The following is a 19,346-nucleotide window of genomic DNA, read 5'->3' as shown; positions in this document are numbered from 1 at the left end:
ACCAAGCAATGGCTGCACATTTGCTTTTCAACGATGCAGAATTTATTTTTAAGTAGGTATACTGGCATGCATACAATAGTATCAAGTGCCAAAGGCTAGTAAAGAGTGTCCTTATTGACTCAAGACCTGTTGTAGCTGGAAAAAACCTTGTAATATTTTAGATAAAATAAATGCGACCCATTTCCATGGGTTTAGGTAAGGTAAATGGCAGCCATGTCCTCAGGGACCACTCACAGACGTGTTGAAAAAGCTAAATATCTAGACTTATTTATTTGATTGATGGAATGCTAAATATTTGACCTCCATTATCAAGATTTTATGTATTAGAAACAAGTCTGATATGTCTTCATTGTCTTACCTTTCAGCATTGGGCTATAAATGTATGATGTGTTTTCCTGCTAGTGTTGTGTGATTTTTTTTTTTGCCTATGTTTATTTTATTTATTTTTTTGTTGCCTATGTTCATTGCACCAACTACAGTATTCCCTTTATTTATAAATCATTGTCTTCCCTACTTTTATTATGCTTCAACTTCTTATTATTAAGAGTTTTCAAAGGTTTTGTGGCTGCATATGCATAAATTTTTTTAATACATTGTTTCTTTATATGCTGCTGTGGAGTTGTTTGATTGTTTTGATAATTATCATGCTGCTATATTCTTCTTCCATTCATGGTTTCTTCTTCAAGACTTATTCCAATATAAAATACAAAATTATACAGCATTATGGTTATTTTAATTTGTACTGTATTCATAATCCTGTAAAATATTTTATAAGATAATGAACTTAGATTTTATACGTAAAATATTTTTCAGTTAATAAAATTTGGAGTTTTAATTGACATCGGAATGCATGTAATCATTTTGCAGTGAGAGTGGTGAAGATAGATATTCAGCTGTTACGCAGTTTGAGGCAACAGATGCCAGAAGATGTTTTCCTTGTTGGGATGAACCAGCACTGAAGGCCTGTTTTAACATGACTCTTGTAGTTCCTCATGACAGAGTGCCTCTTTCCAATATGGTAAGCTAATTCATTTTGTCTCATATGTTTACCTCATGAGGGTGAACACAGATGGTTTTGGAATAGCGTTACGAAATCATGAAAAGAATTCTATTGTGTCTTGCCTCAATTTTACATGTAATTAATAGGTGGATGATTGTTCACTCAGTTATTTTGTTAAACTACTTGTAGTAGTAAAGATAGGTCAGCAAGAAAGGCATTTCTTAATTTTACACGTTGCATTTGCTTTAGGAAGTAAAAGCAGCTGTTAATATATTTTCAAATTTCTCAACAGCCAGAAGTCTCTAGGAGCCCTTGTGAGTCTGATCCAAATTTGCAAGTTGTAAAATTTGCTCCCTCTCCTCTTATGTCCACCTACTTGGTAGCAGTAGTTGTTGGAGAGTATGATTTTGTGGAAGATATGTCAGCAGATGGTATTAAGGTGAGTGAATAATGGTTGAAGTTTTTATTTTGAATATGTAAGATGCTGCAACTGTTTATCTTTATTATTTTCATTGGCAGAACAAAGCAAAAGTCATTGCACAACAGATCCTGTAACCTAGCCATAGAAAACCTGTTGTGAAAAAATGTTATTTAAATTTTTGAAAATAGATTGTTCCTACACTAATACAAACCAACAGTCTTTACATGCAGATAACTATTGGCGAAGCTGGAAAGTCTGGCCATTAAACTTTTGCAAGGTGGCTATGGTAACAGTTACAGTACCTATGTTAGGGGCGGAAGTACTACCCACCCAACCACAATCTTTTCAGTTTACTGTTAGCTGCACTCTCAACAAGACGGGCTTTTCTTCTGTCCTGCCGTTCGGCCTCTTTCCTCTTATATATTTTACATTTGTAATTTGAAACATTGATTTGGATATATTGAAACATTTGTGAATTACGATATATTTAGACATGTCAGTAGGTTTTGTTTGTATGTCTTCAGTGATATATTTACTTACTCTTACTGCATAGTAAGCTTAGATGTGGAGTTTTTCTCCCCTTATATCATTGTGGTTGTTTCTCAAACACCTTCGTCTAGGTGTTTGTTTAATTATTTTTTTTTTTTATTTTAGACACTTATGTTTTGATTCAAACTACACAATGGTAATGTTTAGTTGTTGTGCAGATTGAGACGGTCAAGATGTTTCGCCTTACTTAATATAGCAAGTTTTCCCCCCACTACCTCAACATGAATTTTAGTGGCACAAGTCCTACGGTTGCGTTAGTGCCATCTACATGCTCAGGAATAGTCAGAATTTGCTGTCTTGTCTCTTTCCCATCTTTGAGGGGGGGTGATGAATCATACGGCTCACTCCCTTCCCTTAGATACAAATGTATTTCTTTTCGTTTCTCTCAGGATGGGAAGTTTGTTCCCTTCCTGAAGGGGAAGACATATTATTTGTTTCTTTTCAGGCCCATCAGTTAAGAGCTTGTTTTGCCTCTGGACTTCCCTGTCTTCTTCTTGCGTGACAGTTGTCAGCCCTGCTGCTCACCTTGAAGTTGGACGGCGGCTTGTCCTGCTCAGATCCTGGGAACCCTTCTACATTCTCTTTGCTCTCCCAGTTTTGCCACTTCATGTATTTGTGTACCTTGTCCAACTCGTTAGTTCTTTGGTGGAAGCTTGGAACCAAGCCAGTTCTGACAGCATTGTGTTCCTTTCAGAGCCTGGGAGCCCCATCTACGTGGCTCAGATGCATAGTTTACGTCATCATTCAGGGGTACCAATCTTAGATGGACTGCTTCTCTGATGTAGCCTTCATCTGTTTCTGTGGCTTCTCCCTTCCGATTTTGTCATCCGTTGCACTTTTGTCATGTACTGTATATGGAATAAACTTGTATTATCACACAATTTTATTAGAATATATGATTATCCCCGCTCTTACATGCAATAATTTCTGCTTTGGTAAGAGTCATCTGCTCCTGTGCCTTCATGGATGGGATTGTGATGTCCGGCTAGATCTCATGATGGCATCAACTGATTTTCTGACATAGTTTCGATCGGTCGACTCTGCCTTTCAAGAGAAGTATGAACGTCTTCCGCTATTGCAGTCCTTGGGGGTTTTGGGAATTCTTTGCTGTTCCTTCACATGTACGTGTATTGTGTTGAGGCCCTCTGTTTGCAGTAGAAGTCGAAGAAGAGAATCTTTTCGCCATCATCATCTTCGCCTTCTTCTATCAGTGCTCTCCCTTGTCTGCGGACTTGGATTTTTTTGTGTCATGGGTCTCTCTCTGAGACCCGGCTACACAGAGCACCAGGTGCACGTTTTCCTCATGTATGGCAAGTTAAAGAGGTAACCTGTGTCACCTATACTAGTTTCGGGAATATTCCCCTAACTAGTATCTCCGCCTGTGTTTCAACGGACACTCGGGTAGAGGGAGCAACCGACATTCGTCCTGTACGTGACTCTGCAGCCCCTTCCGAGTTCTTTGGTTTCTTTGGAAATCCGGGACTTGGAGGATGCTTGTCTTGAGCATTCGGCTTGAGCAGGAAACTCAGTTTTCTTTGGAACTCTGAGCCGACAATGTTTGTTACAAAGTGTTAATTTTTTACACAAACCCATTAATCATAATTGACCTTATGTGTGAAACAGACCCAGCCAAACCCACTAGAAGAGTTAAAAAAAGAAAAGTCATCAAGCATGCCCAACTCATAACTTACTGTATGCCAAATAATGCTTTTAATTCTTGTGTGCCAACCCTTGTCTGGAAGTGTGAGGGGAAAGGAGGAGGAATGCGCCAAAGAGCACGATTATTGAGCTTTATAAATCTTGAATATTGTAAAAATATTCTTTTCCCCAGCATTGCTATTTAGGGTGGATGATGAAGCAGAAGAGCCTCTGAGGAGAATGGGAGCACAAATGGAAGATTGGCGATAATGATGACCACGGAAAATCCAAATGTCAGGGAAAGGTGGACTGACCGTTAGACAGTGTGGGCTTGGATTACCATTTGCATTGAAATTCACCAAGTATCAGTGTGAGTTTAAAAACCATTACAGGAACAGAAGAGGCAGCAAGTTCATCACCATGAGACCAGCATGACAAACCAATGCCCCTCCAGAGAATGCGGGCAGGGGACATGGCACCATAGGTCTTGTGACAACCGTAGGAGCGTATGCTGACTAGGCCAGGGCTTAGTACAAGAAAGTGTGTAGTTGGGAAAGAAGCAATTGAAGGCCATGGAGAGCTGGAGAAACAGGGTGTATGAGCACGAATCTTTTGGGTCGAACATAGAAACATTTGCCCAGATTCTTTGACTAATCAAAAAACTGAAGCATCCCTGGATGGGCACCATCAGAAGGGAGGATTGAAAACTTCCCAAGAGCTGGAAAACAGGGCTGTCCAGACATGCACCCTTAGGTCTACAGTAGTGAGGAAGTTGTGCACTCTGATTTTGGATGGTCTCAAAAAACCAGATGAAATCAGTCGCAAGATCCAGTACTGAGTGCCATCAACTTCACTTGATAAAAGAGGAGGAAAGAAAGTGATTGACCTCAATAGCCAGCAATGAGCAGCATTTAAGGACAGGACTAAGACTTGTAGAGAAACTCAAAACTACGACTGTACCAAATAATTCTCACTAAGTCCTCCAGATAGGTACTGACTAGCAGACGAGAGGTAGGAATTGATAGCAAAGTGTTAGTTTCTCTAAGAACTTCTGCCTCCAATTAATGGAAAATTTTGAGGCTTCCAGTATGAAAAGGGAACTGGGGAACCAGAGGGAACAGAAGAGAACAACAATGCTGAGCTACTGGACAAAAATAGTGAAGCAGGGAAGGCAGAAGGTTGAGGCAGGCTTTATGTCAAGAACATGAAATTGCAAAAGAAGAGCAAGGTCTAAGTGCCATCAACTTCACTGGATAAAAGGAAAGGAAAGGTGACCAACCTCAATATCCAGCAGAGAGCCGCATTTAGGAAAGGGGGCAAGACTTGTAAAGTAACTTGAAACTAAGACTACTTAATGGTTCTCACTAAATCCTCCTAACAGGCACTGACCAGCAGAGGAGAGGTGGGAATTGACAGCAAAATGTTAGTTTCTTTGGGAACTTCTGCTTCCAATTGATGGAAAATTTTGAGGCTTCCAGTATGAAAAGGGAGCTCAGGAACCAGAGGGAGCATAAGAGAATAACAGTGCTGAACTACTAGACAACAATAGTGAAACAGGGAAGGCAGAAGGTTGAGGCAGGCTTTACTGTCAAGAACATGAAATCACAAGGGGAGATCAAGGGCTAAGAAAATGATGCAAACATCCTTGGTATACTTGAAACAACTCTTGGCTCCATCAGGAAGCAGAACTCTGCCAAAGGGAGCACACTTAACAAGTCTTAGTCAGGCATGCTTCCCAGCATCATTGCAGTCATGGCATGCAGATGATTGAACACAGAGAACCAAGACATCCCTTATGCTGCATGTGACCCCCTTATTCCAGTCAGTCTAATTTAGGCAAAATCCTCACTGCAGAAAGAAGTGCATAACCAACTCTTCAACTTACCATTGATCTGTTGCTCAGGGAGGTGGGACCAACCATATGAAGCTTCTTGAAGAAGTAGAGAGGGAGCTTGGAGAATAGACTGTATTCAAGAAAGCACAAAATGAAGAGTGGAGAGAGGAAGAGGGTGCCTCAGTGCCTAGCACTTATGTGGTTAACAACCATACTGCTGAAGTCCTGATCTCCAGAATACAAGAAGAAAGACTGAGACCCATGCTTGCTAGAGAAAGAGTAATGTTGCTATCTTGACATTTCATCATGAATCTGAAAGGCTGTCACTGAAGCACCTCACAGAGAGTGAATTAACAGCCAGTGAAGGATTGATAGAAGTAGAGAATGTCTCTTGTGAAGGAAGAGGTATCCCTTAGAAACCAAGATATTGCAAACACTGAGGTGAACAAGGCGAAAAAGAAGAAGACTGGAGGAGTGCTAAAAGAGGTCAAGCAAATTGATGTAAAACAAATAGGAAAGGGATCACTTGACACGCTGCAAAGGAGAGAACTGGAGAGACAAACCCAAAAGTAACTAGATCATGTGTAGGACTCGAGAAGGTGCTCCCTTTAGAGGGATACAAGACATAACAAAGGTTTGAGTGACTGAAGTCATTTAGCCTCAGAGGTTTTTGTTGTGTGACTTAGTTTGGAAGAACCACTCTGGAGTGTTTTGAGGGAGTGCCTTGCTTCTCATGTTTCTTCTTTTGATAGAAATTTTGACTGGTTTCATGAGTTATTCAAAGCTGAGCCAGTGTGAGGATTGTAACTGCTGCTTTGATCATAGCTATGAACATCACTGTTCTAGCTCGAGTTGTAAGAGAGTTGTTCCAGTATGCTGAAGATCCATCCTAGTAGTAAGCCAAGTCATGGTTCAGCCCATGAATTAAGTCTCAGATCAATCCTTAGGTCTGTTTGTGACTTGGCACTGGCCAAGATTGAGCTGTGATTTTTATTGCTCTAGTCTCTTTTTACAGAGCCACTCCGATGTTCAGTGTAGTTGTCATAGTTGTACTGATATACACACCTGTGACTGGAGTTGCTCCTTCATGATACTGGAGACATTCAAAACAGTAACTAAAGCAGCTCGGGTGGACACGATTGTAATCAGAACCACTGCTGTTTTTTTTAATCAGTATCATTCCAGCATCAGGGGCAGTAACCATGAAGGATTCAGCAACCACTGTATTTCCTTCTTTCAACCTGAGTCATTCTGTGGACTGGATTTATGACAAGGGCTGTTCCACTGTTGGACAATTTTAGGTAGGCATTCAGAGAAGGTGTCCAGGCTTTGATTAGCTATTTATTAGCTGTTAATGGGCCAACTTTGTCACTGAAAAGCCTTCTTATCAATCTCCTCCATGTTCATTAATGTCTTCTAGTGAGATTTCTGTTTCCCAGGGCAGACACTTCTAAATTCCAAGACAAAAAGAGAATAGACAAGACTCAAATTAAGACTCGCCATAAAGACTCCCAACGATGATAACATTTTGAAAGCTTTATGGCCATGCAGAATAAAGATGCCGCTGAGAAAACACTAGATCATGTCTGCAGTCTTTTATTTTGAGAGGGACCAACAACTTAAGGTCATATGACAGCTGAATGTAACTGGTAAATGTATGTCTTTTGGCTTCAATCAATTGCTCATACTATAAGGTCATATGCCAGCTGAATGTGACTGGTAAATACAGCACATGTCTTTTGGCTTCCAGTCAATTGCTCATGCTGGAAGGTCATATGACAGCTGAATGTGACTGTTAAATGCATGTCTTTTGGCTTCCAATCAATTGCTCATGCTGTAATTGATACCATCACTACTAATGTAGAAGAAAGGGTTGAAGGGAACAGCACAAGCAGTGGACTGAGTCATTGTCCTAACTTTTTAATCTTCTTAATTGGAGACCTAAAGATTAGAGATGTCAGAATGCTCTGCTTATGCATGACTCATTCTTTCAGGTAGTAAGCCTTGACATAGGAAGCCTTTATGCAGGTTCTCTTCCACCATCAGTGATATTTTTCCCCTCTGACATGTACTGCTTGGAACAATTCCTGTTAGAGTTTTTGGTCATAAACTAACTTTCTCCACCTGGGACTTGTCCCAGAAATTTTTTAGGTCATGGGACATAAGAATGGTCAAACCTTTGATATTGTTAAGTCTTCAGCAAGGATAATTAGGTTCCCTTTCTGCTGATGAGCCTTCCATTTTCTACCTGACAAGTTGCCTTCACCTCTTATCCCTATGATTCAGAGAAATTCCAAGCTTTGACCAGTAAGGCAAGATTGATGCTAGAGAAACGGCTATTAAAGAGGTTGCGATGACTAATTTTCTACAGTCGTCAGTTCATGGTGTCCAAGGCAGCTGGGTAGGACTCAACCACCAATTACAGCCTCCTGAATCAGTTTTTGCGACAGACTCCTTTCAGGATGAAAATTTAGCTTAAATCTTGTTCCATCTGGGAAGGAGACTTCTGGCCTCTGTGACTCTTGATAAATGCTTATACCCTCTTTCCAATAACGTACACCCAGCCTTAATGAAGTTTTTGTATTTTGTCTGGCTAGACAGGGTATATCAGATGAAAGTTAATATACTTCATCCTAGCCACAGCTTGTCAAGTCATTACCATGACCCTCACTCTAATTGCTGCCTCAATACTGAGGAATGGAATATGACTTTAGAGTTACAATACTGTAATTTAATGACTAGCTAGGGGTAGCCTTGAACATGAGCGAACTTTGCCAACAACAGTGTATACTTCTACAGCTATGTCAAGACTTGAACCTTCAGATTAAATCAGAAAAGTCAAATGTTGAGCCATCTGCAAGGTATACTTGTCTGGGTATGGATGGCCACCTGGTTGCAAGGAAGACAGTATGCAGAGATTTTTTCAGTAAGGTAGAAATTTTTCCAGCTTTCGTATTTCTCTGCCAAGATGCAGTCAGTTTAGGATCAGCATGCTACAGCCTGCTCTGAACAGGTTTTAGTTAGCACCTACCCAACCAGGCAGTTTGGGAGTTTTGATTTCAAACAGCATATGGATGGATCATTTTTATTTCATGGCAAGATTCATCTTTTAGGTTTTCAAATAGGAGGAAGTTGGTCACCTGAGGAAAGATTTCTCTATTTAGATTTCCTAGAGTTGAAAGCAGTGTATTGTTGTTTTGGGGATTTTATCCAACAGTGGCTAGGAAGATGGTAGCGTGTGATGTTTGGACAAGTCATGTACTTAGACTGGGTCTCTTGTTGACCTTTATACCATGAGACTAGTAGTTTTTTGCTTATGCTAGAAGGTAAAATATCAAATTTCTCAGAAAATAAATATGCTTTTATTGCTGAAGAATTATTTTCAGTAACAAGTCTGTATAGTCATATACAAAAATAGAGGTATAGACCTCAATTTTATGGTGGAAGTATTGAAACTTGAAGAGATGAAAAATCAGAACAGTTAATGCCTTCATTCTACTTATTTGTATATTCAGTAACATACAGGCACCATAAAAATTTCACATTCATAACACACTTTTGTCAGAGATTTTGTGGACTTCATGTGAGTAAAATTTTTTTCTTTCTCAGAAAGAATGAAACTAAAACTGATTGGTTGGCTGGTTGCCATAGAAATCTGTTAGCCAATGACAGCCAGTACATCGATCACACAAAACAGATTACAGGTAGCACCAACAAAATCCACAAGTACACTACTCACTAGTCACAACAAAGAACATCAGTACAGACCCACAGCAACGCTGAACAACACCACAATTGAAACAAAATCCTAGGAGTCACATACAACACCTCAGTGTCATTTTCCACATGTCAGTAACATCATCAAGAAATGCAGACCTAGACTAAATGCACTAAGATCACTAACAGGCACAACATTTGGACAACAAAAGAAACGCTCATCACAGTATACAAACAATACATCCGCTCCATAATAAACTACGCCAGCCCAGCCTTGCCATATCCAACACACAACTAAACAAACTACAAATAATACAAAACACAGCTCTGAGAATCATCCTTGGCAGTACACAATCCACACCAATAGAACACTTACACGCCGAAACCAAGATTCTCACCATCAGGCAACACTTAGACATGAGAGGCACACAATTCTTGGCATCATAAACAACACAAACAGCCCAACGACCACCCTCCAACACACAGGCAAATAGTGAATACACCACACAGACACTATACAGATATCTTGAATTCTATACCACCACCCACAAACAGCACACAAAACAAAAGCACATCCATACTCATCACCAGACAAGCATTTAATAACCTTCCCAACAACAAAATACTAGGCACCCCCACCCAACATAAGCAGCACAGAAACACAGCTCTCAAGATTGGAGAGAGTACACTGACTCGACTTTCGCTGTGGTCATCACCAATCACTAAACACCTACAAACACCGCATAGACAACACCCAAACAGACATATGTCCACTCTGCCAAGTTGTCCCCACACAATTACACATCTCTTAGTAGATTGCCCTAACTTGGCAGCCCTTAGACAACAACACAACATCCACACTACCACACAGTTATGGTCAGATCCAGTAAGCGTGGTGTAATTTGACAGTGCAGGCTTAGTTTGGCATAATAACAGAGTCTGGGGAACCACAACAACAACAACAACAACATCGATCCCAGATGTAAACATGGAGTAAAAGGCATTAAGTTTGAGGTTTGCTGTGATATTGGCTATTTGACTGTTGACAAATAATGGCGTAATCATGGCGTTTCAGGGGATAAGGGTTAATACTACAGCTGACTCAGTATGTTTACAAGTACCACAATACTGGTGTAATTTTACTTTGAGACTTATAGTTTGATTGGTTTTAGGGAGGAAACTTGAAATTGTTTTGAAAACCTGAGATATTATGAGTTACACTTAGCATGAGGGGTTAATGAAGTGGTCACAAAGAATGGGGTGGAATCTTGTTTGGTAATAAACTATGCATTTGTCAATGAAACATCTGTTTCAGGTTATTATGTAAGTGTAGGATTAAGAAAAAAGAACAAATATCTTAAAAAATTTTTTTAGACATGATTATGTGGTAAATACATATTGAAATGTTTTAAGGAATGCATAGTCCTTTATTTTATTACTTCAGAATTTTTTTAAACTACTTTTGCATCACTATTTTTTATACTTGTGCATTCAGACCAGGGTAGCTCAACAATCTTTTTGGGCATTATATAACTATTATAATTATTGTCAAGCTATTTGATAATAACAATTATAATTATTGTCAAGCTATTTGATATTTTAGCGATGAAAAATTGTTGCTCATATTTTAAAAAATGACCCTCTGAAAATCTTTTCCATTGTGGTGGTGATGGTTTTATATTTGTAGTAGTAGTAAAGACTAGGTATACCTTGTATTCTGCCCACTAAATGTGATCATGTAAGGTAGAGAACTAGATAAGCTGCTTAAAGAAAACCCATTACTGCAATCCTTGTCTATGATTAGTAAACCAGGTAGCTGTATGTCTAAACTAAATTAGCTTTTGCTGTGTCAAAAATAAGTTGATCTGTCATTATATGTGCATTTCATTATGTACCATATATGATGCTGCCCAATTTTGTCTTGATTTTTTTGGTTCCCTGTTTGCAAAAAGCTTATAGTAGATGTCTTATAATATTCATAGCTATTTTTCTCTAGCTTTTCAACACAGCTCATGACGATTTCACTGGAAAGTTAATTACAGTCCCACCTTTTAAATCCTTGAACCTTGGGAGTTAGCCTCTGCCAGACCACAGAAAATTCTGGAATATAGAGTACACCAATAAAAATTGAAGCCCCAATGTAAACATAGTCTTTCAAGCTAATTCCACATACAAATAGCCTAGTTGCTGACTTAGCCTACTACTTGGTTAAGTTCTGATACCACTTTTTATCATTTTATTACTAGCATACTTTCACGTTATCATTTTATAACTTCATACTATATAATTTTCTTTACATTAGTATACTTTATTTAACACATTTAGCCTACATTCCTGAGTTAGCCCAACCGTAAGTCAACTACTTAACTTTTCTCAGAATTTGTAGAATATTATCAGTGACTTTCATCTCCTAAATTTACTATCTTCATAATTATCGCTATTAGTTTCTTCATCCTTTATTTTGATTGTAGAGGGTAATGAAATGACAAAAATAAAGAATGAATTTCGGTGATCACTCAGTGTATTTGACACTTTGCCGTCAAAAAGTAAACAAAGCACACCACCATCTATTGAGGAAAATAAACACTAAACATTTGCTAACGGCAGGGGAAGGATAGAAACATTTTCTAGCATAGATAAAGATTTATGCTTGTGCTTCCTACCTCTATGATCATCTGATCTCATGGGTGGCATATTGAGTCAGTAAGTATACTGTACAGCTATATAAAAGAAATTATCAAAACTGTATCTCCCATAAGTCTTTCAAGCACTCCAAGAGTAAGGAATTGGTGCATTGCCAAATGTCTCATTGTTTTGATTAAAAGTTTTGACTTGGTAGAGCCGTCTCAAGTGGAATCTTAAAAGAAATATATTTTTTGATAGCTTACTCACTTGTTTCATCCTCAAGGAGTTACCCCCAATGGTGTACCAGCACTCCATGGTGACTAGATTAGTATCAAAGAAATATCTTCTAGCCTGGTCTTGTAGCTGGCTGTTGTGTTGTAATGAAAACACTATGTCGTGATAGAGTATAATGGACTCAAAGATAAGAGGGCATTTTTCCTTATCTTCAGCGAAGCTGAACCCGGTGTTTCCTGTGTCAAAAACTGTAAGCAGTGACTATTGCACATGCGCGTCTGCCATCTTGTTTACGACTGGGTCAGGCAAAAGACCAGCCTCAATTACCCTCTACTAGTCAAAGTAGTGCGCAAGATGATTCGGTGCTCCTCACAAAATTGCTTTTATTTAAAATTTTTTCTTCAGCGAGAATCATGGAAACATCTACAGTAAACCCCCCGTATTCGCGGGGGATGCATTCCAGACCCACCCATGAATAGTTGAAATCCACAAATACTTGCTGCCCCCCTCTAAAAATGCTTTTAACTGCCTGTCTTGAAAGTTCAATTACCAAATGTATACTTAAAGTATCATCCTACGTCAAATATACTTTGAATTATTATCGTATTATTACTGTATTAATCTTTGAAATTATATTGTTAATATAATTTCAAAGTCATCTTAAAAATTAGTACCCTTAAAAATATATACATACATACTTCTAAGCCTTCCAGCCAAAGCAGAGAGAAAGAGAGTTACCACTTTGGCTTATATTCGAGTTACCACTTTGCCTTATATTCAACAAGGCTGACTGGGGCAAGAGAGGGAGGGAGAGAGAGAGAGTTTCTCTTTAATCTCTCTGACAACAAAGAAATTTATCTTTGTGTTTTGTCTTCCAAAGATGTAATACCTTTACTACACATTTTTAAAACACAACACACACACACACACACACACATACACAAAGAGTATCTTTTTCTGAGAGAGAGAGAGAGAGAGAGAGAGAGGAGAATAACTCTTACATATCAAAAGATTGAAATACTTGAGCTTCTGAGGGCAACACTCTTTCCCTCTGACCAATATGTCAAACTGTCAAGTAAATTGACATTTACTCTCCCCCCTCCTTTCTCAAGCCAAGGATAAAAAAAGACTGGGAATCACTACAGTAAACCCCCCATATTTGCGGGGGATGCGTGCTGCACCCCCCTGCGAATAGCTAAAATCCATGAATACTTAGAACCCCTCAAAAAACACTTAGAACTGCCTATTTTGATAGTTTAAACACAAGAAAAACCCTCTAAAAATGCTTATACCTGAGTATCTTAATAGTTTTATCACAAAAAGGGCATTTAGTCATGAAAATGATATGAAAATACAGTAATTAGTGAATATTTTTCAGTGAAAAATATCGCGAAAGGGCGAATTTCCCGCAAATAATGGGTAGTTATGTTCTACAGAGAAATCCGCGAATGCGTGAGAACGCGAATACGGGGGTTTACTGTATTTGTTTGTTTAAAATGTTACAAAATTTACTAGACAAATGCGTGGAAAATATTAATATTTTATTATTATTATTATTATTATTATTATTATTATTATTATTATTATTATTATTATTATTATTATTATTATTATTATTATTATTATTATTATTATTATTATTATTAAATCTTATTAATCTTAATATTTGAAAATTAGTACTTACTAGGTCAATCATTTATTTATCATACAGAAGAAACATACATTCATATTACATGTTAGAAAAATTCTCTCATCTCTAAATAAGAGGGAGAGAATTATTATTTTTATTTAATGTTATTATTTAATCTTATTATGAAACTTAATATTAATATTTGAAAATTAGTATGTATCGTAAATCATTATTTTATCTTAAAATCTACCTTCTAAAAATGCTTATACTATCATCTTGAAACACTTATACTGTATGTCATTGTAATATAATTTCAATAGTACTTTAATATAATTTTAATATTTCAATAGTGTCAATTGTGAGCATCTGTCTTAGCTTTAATGAGGTTGGGTCCGTCCTGAATGGAGGGGAAAAAACCAGTTTCTCTCTCTGAGTTATGTATTATTTAATCTTACAGTATTATTATTATTATTATTATTATTATTATTATTATTATTATTATTATTATTACTGTACAGTATTATTATAAATCTTAATAATATTTAAAAATTAATAAATAATTTTTTATGATAAAAAAATTTCTTTAGTCATGAAAATAACATCAAAATACACTAATTAGTGAATATTTCCAGACGAAAAAGTCCGCGAATTGCCAAATTTTCCGCGAATAATTTATAGGTATGTTCCACAGAAAATCCCGCAAATCGTGTAAACGCAAATACGGGGGTACCGTGAACTTCAAAGTTAAGTGCTTATTTTTAAGGCTCCAGTTAAAAATTGTTAGTTTGAACTGTGGAACAAATGTTTATTTTGTGTATGCAAGCTGGAAACCAGACTGTTTTTTCTGTGTACATGGTTGGTGCTCTCTCATGATATCTATTATATTTGCAAAAGGGCAAAAAATTTGAATATTTGATCACTATTTAGAAGTTTTAACTAAAATGTTCCACACTTTATTATTAATTTAGGTAATCCTTTCAAATAACGTCTACAATAGCTTAGGCAGTAGCCTACATGAGATGGTAGCCTAACAAATTCAGTGTGAATAATTTAGACTATACACTAAACCCCGTGATTCGCAGGGTATCGTAACCCCCCGTGAAGAGCTAGGACCCGCGAATACTCGGAACCCTTCTAAAAACACTTAGAACTGCCTGCTTTGATAGTTCAAACACAAAAAAACTAAAAATGCATATGCAGGTGTTATCCTACTTACGATGGCGTAAGTTCCAAAAAAACCCATCTTTTGTTGGAAAAAATGTACCTCGAATATTGCCTAGCCTACACTAGGGTATTCGGTACCATATATACATATATGATAGCCTAGCTTACAGTATAAAGTATACTCAATACATACATGGTATAGTAATTATTAATATGAGCTAGTTCTGCAGGTTCATGCAGAGTGACTCATGATAATTCAGTACAAAGAAAAATTGAATAACAACAAGAATTAGCTTAGCCTACACTATGGTATAACAATACATGTACTGTAGCCTAGCCTACATTATACTGTACTCTGTATTCACATGTTGTATTATACAAACATGAACATAATGAATATGCATCTTTTCCATGGATCTTTTAAAATGTTATGCCTTAAGTCACTGTATCCAATAATATTGCATATATTCTTATATTGCTTTTGTATTATAAATTGCGATCAGTGGTTTGGTTTGGAAATCGTTTATGCGGTGTTTATTTCGCCGCATTTAACTCAGTTCAGAGGGGTTTTCTTGCTTCTAATTAGTGTAAATGAATCTCTAGATACTTTATATTTATGGGGTAAGGTTATTTTTCGTTATACAAAGTGTTTTTAAGTCGAAACATAACTTAAATGCGTCTCGTTGTGAAATTAATTTAGCTGTTTTTTCATTAATAGATGATGTTGGCCATTTGGGGGCATTTGTTTTGTGTAAAAAAATTAAGATACCGTTCGTTAATTTCACTTGAATTCTTCATATACAAGCTTTCATGTTCCAAGTGGCTCTAGAGATAGAAGAGAATCTGCATTGGTGGAGCTTAGAAGGAAGGTTGTTGCAATGAAAATCTCTCCTTCCATTGAACCCCAACTTAGACTTCTTCTCAGATGTGTTGAACCTAGGTTGGGGAGCTTTGTTGGGGGACAAGGAAATTTCAGGGACCTGGTCTCTGGAACAAAGAAATTGGCACATAAATGTCAAGGAATTGAAGGCAGTTCATCTGGGGTTACAATTTTTCAAAGAAGTGTGCAACAAGATGATCACAGTGCACTCCGACAGTACGACTGCCCTGGCATATATCAAAAACCAGGGGAGGGAACACACTCTTTCTCCCTTTATGAGATAGCAAGGGATGTTCTGCTTTGGGCAAAACAATTTCAAGTCAGGCTTCTTACATGCTTCATTCAAGTGGAGCTCAACGTTCTGGCGGACAAGCTAAGTTGCCGGAAACTAGTGTTACCCATGGAGTGGACTCTGGATCCTCAGGTTTGCTCGGCTCTTTGGAAGTTATTGGCGGGGGGCTCCGGTCATAGACCTGTTCGTAACTTCCAGAAACCATCGTCTCCCCCTGTTTTGCTCGCCAGTTCCGGATCCTTTAGCATGGGCAACTGATGCTTTGCTTCACGACTGGTCAAACTGTCACCTTTATGTTTTTCCGCCTTTCAGTATGATAAGACAGGTGATCAACAAATTCCACTCACCAAAATCTGCCAGTGATCCTAGTGGCCTCCTTTTGGCCAGCAAAGGAACGGTTCCTGGATCTTCTTGACCTCCTCGCAGACTTTCTGAGGCTGCTACCTCAAAAACCTCATCTGCTAAAATGACCCCACTTTGGTGCTTTCATCAGGGGTTGTCTACTCTGGCCCTGACAGGCTACAAACTATCAGGAAACTTCTTAGAAAGAAGGGGTGTTCAAGATCGGCTTCACAAGCTATTGCCAAATGCAGGCAACAGTCCTCTGATAGAGTATATCAGGCTAAGTAGACAATTTTTAGAGAATGGTGCAAAAAGTGCAGTGTGTTGTCTTCTCAAACATCTATAGCCAAAATAGCAGACTTTCTGCTATATCTTAAGACCGACAGGAACCTGTCATCCTCAACGATCAAGGGTTATAGGGCCATGTTAAGCTCTGTCTTCAGATGCAGGGGAGTGGACCTTTCCTCTAATCAGGATTTATCAGATCCAATTAGATCGTTTGACACCACGAGACAGAAAGAGGTAGCACTAGTGCCATGGAACCTGGACGTGGTCCTTAAATGGTTGTCTGGGCCCTGATTTGAGCCTATACATTCGATTTCCCTAAGAGATCTAACTAGAAAGATCCTCTTTCTAGTTGCTTTAGTGACTGCAAAACGAATCAGTGAAGTCCATGCAACAGACAAAAGAGTGGGTTTTTCCCAAGGGAATGCTGTCTGTTCCTTCTCTTTGGGATTTCTAGCCAAGAATGAGTCCATTTCCAATCTGTGGTCTTGTTCCTTTGCAATTAAAAGTTTGTCTGAGATTGTAGGCCCAAATGAGGAAGGGAGAGTATTGTGTCCTGTGAGAGCTCTTAAGTTTTTATCTTCACAGAACAAAGATTTCTGGTCCTTCAAATGCCTTATGGTGTTCTGTTAAGAATCCTTCTTGGCCACTTTCAAAGAATGCCTTGGCATTCTTCCTTAGAGACCTCATCTCGGAAGCCCATTCTTCTGTTGAAGATGAGGTTTTCCATTGTGCAAAGTGAGAGCTCATGAAATTAGGTTTGTAGCCACTTCATTGGTGTCCAAGCATAATTTCTCTCTCTCCCCTGTATTGCAAACAACCTTTTGGAAATGTAAGTCAATCTTTGCAGTACATTATTTGAAGGAAATTGAAACAGTTTACGATAATTGCAGTATTTTGGGTCCACTTTTGGTGGTTGGCATGGTGTTTGGGGAAGAAGCATAGGAAGCAATCCTTCCTTCCTTTCTTTGCTTGATTGAGGTTGTTGAATTTTGTAAGGGAGCCTGGGGGTACAGTGTACCAGAGTGCCCTCCAGTCCTTTGTGGTTGGGCAGTGGTTTTTAACTTTTTATGGTTTTAGGTGATGTTTATTTCCATTGTCGTATTTTCTGTACTGTGCCCTGGGCAAGGGCAACATTATTATTTTTGTCAGCAATTGGAATCATCATTGCTACAAGGTACCCACTAATATGGTAGGCAGGCCTCGGCTGTACCTTGTGCCACTATACGATAAGGAGAGCGCCAATAGAGGCAGTACCTTCCTGCAGCAGCTCCCTTATCAGGTAAGGAAACAACAGGCATTTTTAATGCTAGCAATCCTTTCTATTCCCAAATTCATTATCATTACTAATGTTTTGGGGTAGATTTGTTCATGCATCCCACCTCCTGTCAATGTGAGAATCAGCAGTGTCATTACTTGGTAAGTTACTTATATAAAAATGACATTTTTATGATAAAATAGAGTTTTATATATACTTACCAAGTAATTACATGATTGGAGCACTCCCTCCTCCCCTCACATGAACATTATGGCACAAACAAATTGAATCTTTTTGCTAGTTGTTCCTCTCTTACCCCAAAAATGGGCGCGGTTAGTCACTTAGCCAAACAAAATAGCGCAGCCCCGAATTTAAAAATTTTTAACTGCCAGTTAATAGAAACTATAGCAATATAATTACTTGGTAAGTATATATAAAACTTTATTTTATCATAAGAATTTCATTTTTTCCCTTTATATAGCCTGTATACTTAAGCATGATCTAAAACAATCCGGCACTAGCCAGTATCTTATATTAGGTTAAGTGATAACTTTTACAGAACATCCCATTATTGGACTAAATCACTAGCCAGACCATGTAATCTAGGACTAAATGAAAATAGTAACCTGTGCGGATGGGATGGTAGCCTAGCCTTAAGGCTACATACTAAGGAAATTGTGTTTTACGTAACCCATACCCTTAATTGTGAATTGAATAATCCAGATTAGGCAGTATCCTAGATTAGAGTAAGTGATAGCCTAGCTATAAGATTATTCATTATTGGGTTACTATTTTATATAATAGACCAAATAACCTAGGATTGGATACAAACAATAAACTGGGTTAGACAAAAATAGTGACCTAGCTATAAGTTTACATATTAGTAAAGTTGCTGATTTTATACAGCCTATACATTTAAGTGTGATCTATAAAAATCTGGATTAGGTAATACCTATACTAGGCTAAGAAAGAACAAATATGCCTAGGAGTACATATAAACAGTATTCTCGGATCAGTAACACTGGTAAGGTCTCATGTAGCCTATACCCTTACAAGTGATATAAACCTAGAACAGGCAATAGCCTAACCAGATTAAGTAGGGAATATCCTGCTGTTAATCTAGAAAAAATGTGGCTGAGTATCAGACAAAAGAGTAGTCTCAGCTACATAAAACAGAAAACCATGTTATAAGAGGATTGATGTTTGTATAGCTTATATCCTTAGGTTTTAAGTAAACCTAGAAAAAGAAGCGGCTTAGAATAGGTTAAGCGAGAACCCTCTAAGAAATCTATGCTTAGATTAACGTAGAGTATGCTAGAAGGATTAACCTAAGCCATATAAAACATTAGCTTGAGTTAGTTAAATAAATAAGTTCATAGAAGATTAGTCTGAATGGCATGACAATTTAGAATAGTCATTGCAAAAGGACTAAAAGTGTAAGTAATAAAGCCATATATAGTGTCAAAATTAACCTAAA

General features: G+C 37.9%; 1 protein-coding gene across 3 annotated transcripts in view; it reads left to right on the top strand.

Annotated features, from left to right (window-relative positions):
• The window catches only part of Psa (puromycin-sensitive aminopeptidase), a 133,828-nt gene that overhangs the window by 14,189 nt on the left and 100,293 nt on the right, over window positions 1-19,346 (top strand). For all 3 annotated transcript variants that reach the window (XR_010857448.1, XM_067128899.1, XM_067128912.1), the window contains exons 4-5: window positions 868-1,018; window positions 1,293-1,439. Coding sequence is in view for 2 of the 3 variants with exons in the window: in XM_067128899.1 (XP_066985000.1) it covers window positions 868-1,018; window positions 1,293-1,439 (298 nt within the window). In the remaining variant the exon portion in view is untranslated. The remainder of the gene's footprint in view (window positions 1-867; window positions 1,019-1,292; window positions 1,440-19,346) is intronic.

The sequence above is a fragment of the Macrobrachium rosenbergii genome, chromosome 3 (genome assembly GCF_040412425.1).
Source record: "Macrobrachium rosenbergii isolate ZJJX-2024 chromosome 3, ASM4041242v1, whole genome shotgun sequence".
In the NCBI taxonomy this organism is placed as follows: Eukaryota; Metazoa; Arthropoda; class Malacostraca; order Decapoda; family Palaemonidae; genus Macrobrachium; species Macrobrachium rosenbergii.
Note: the sequence above shows the minus strand (reverse complement) of the source record. Positions and strands in the feature narration are given on the sequence as shown.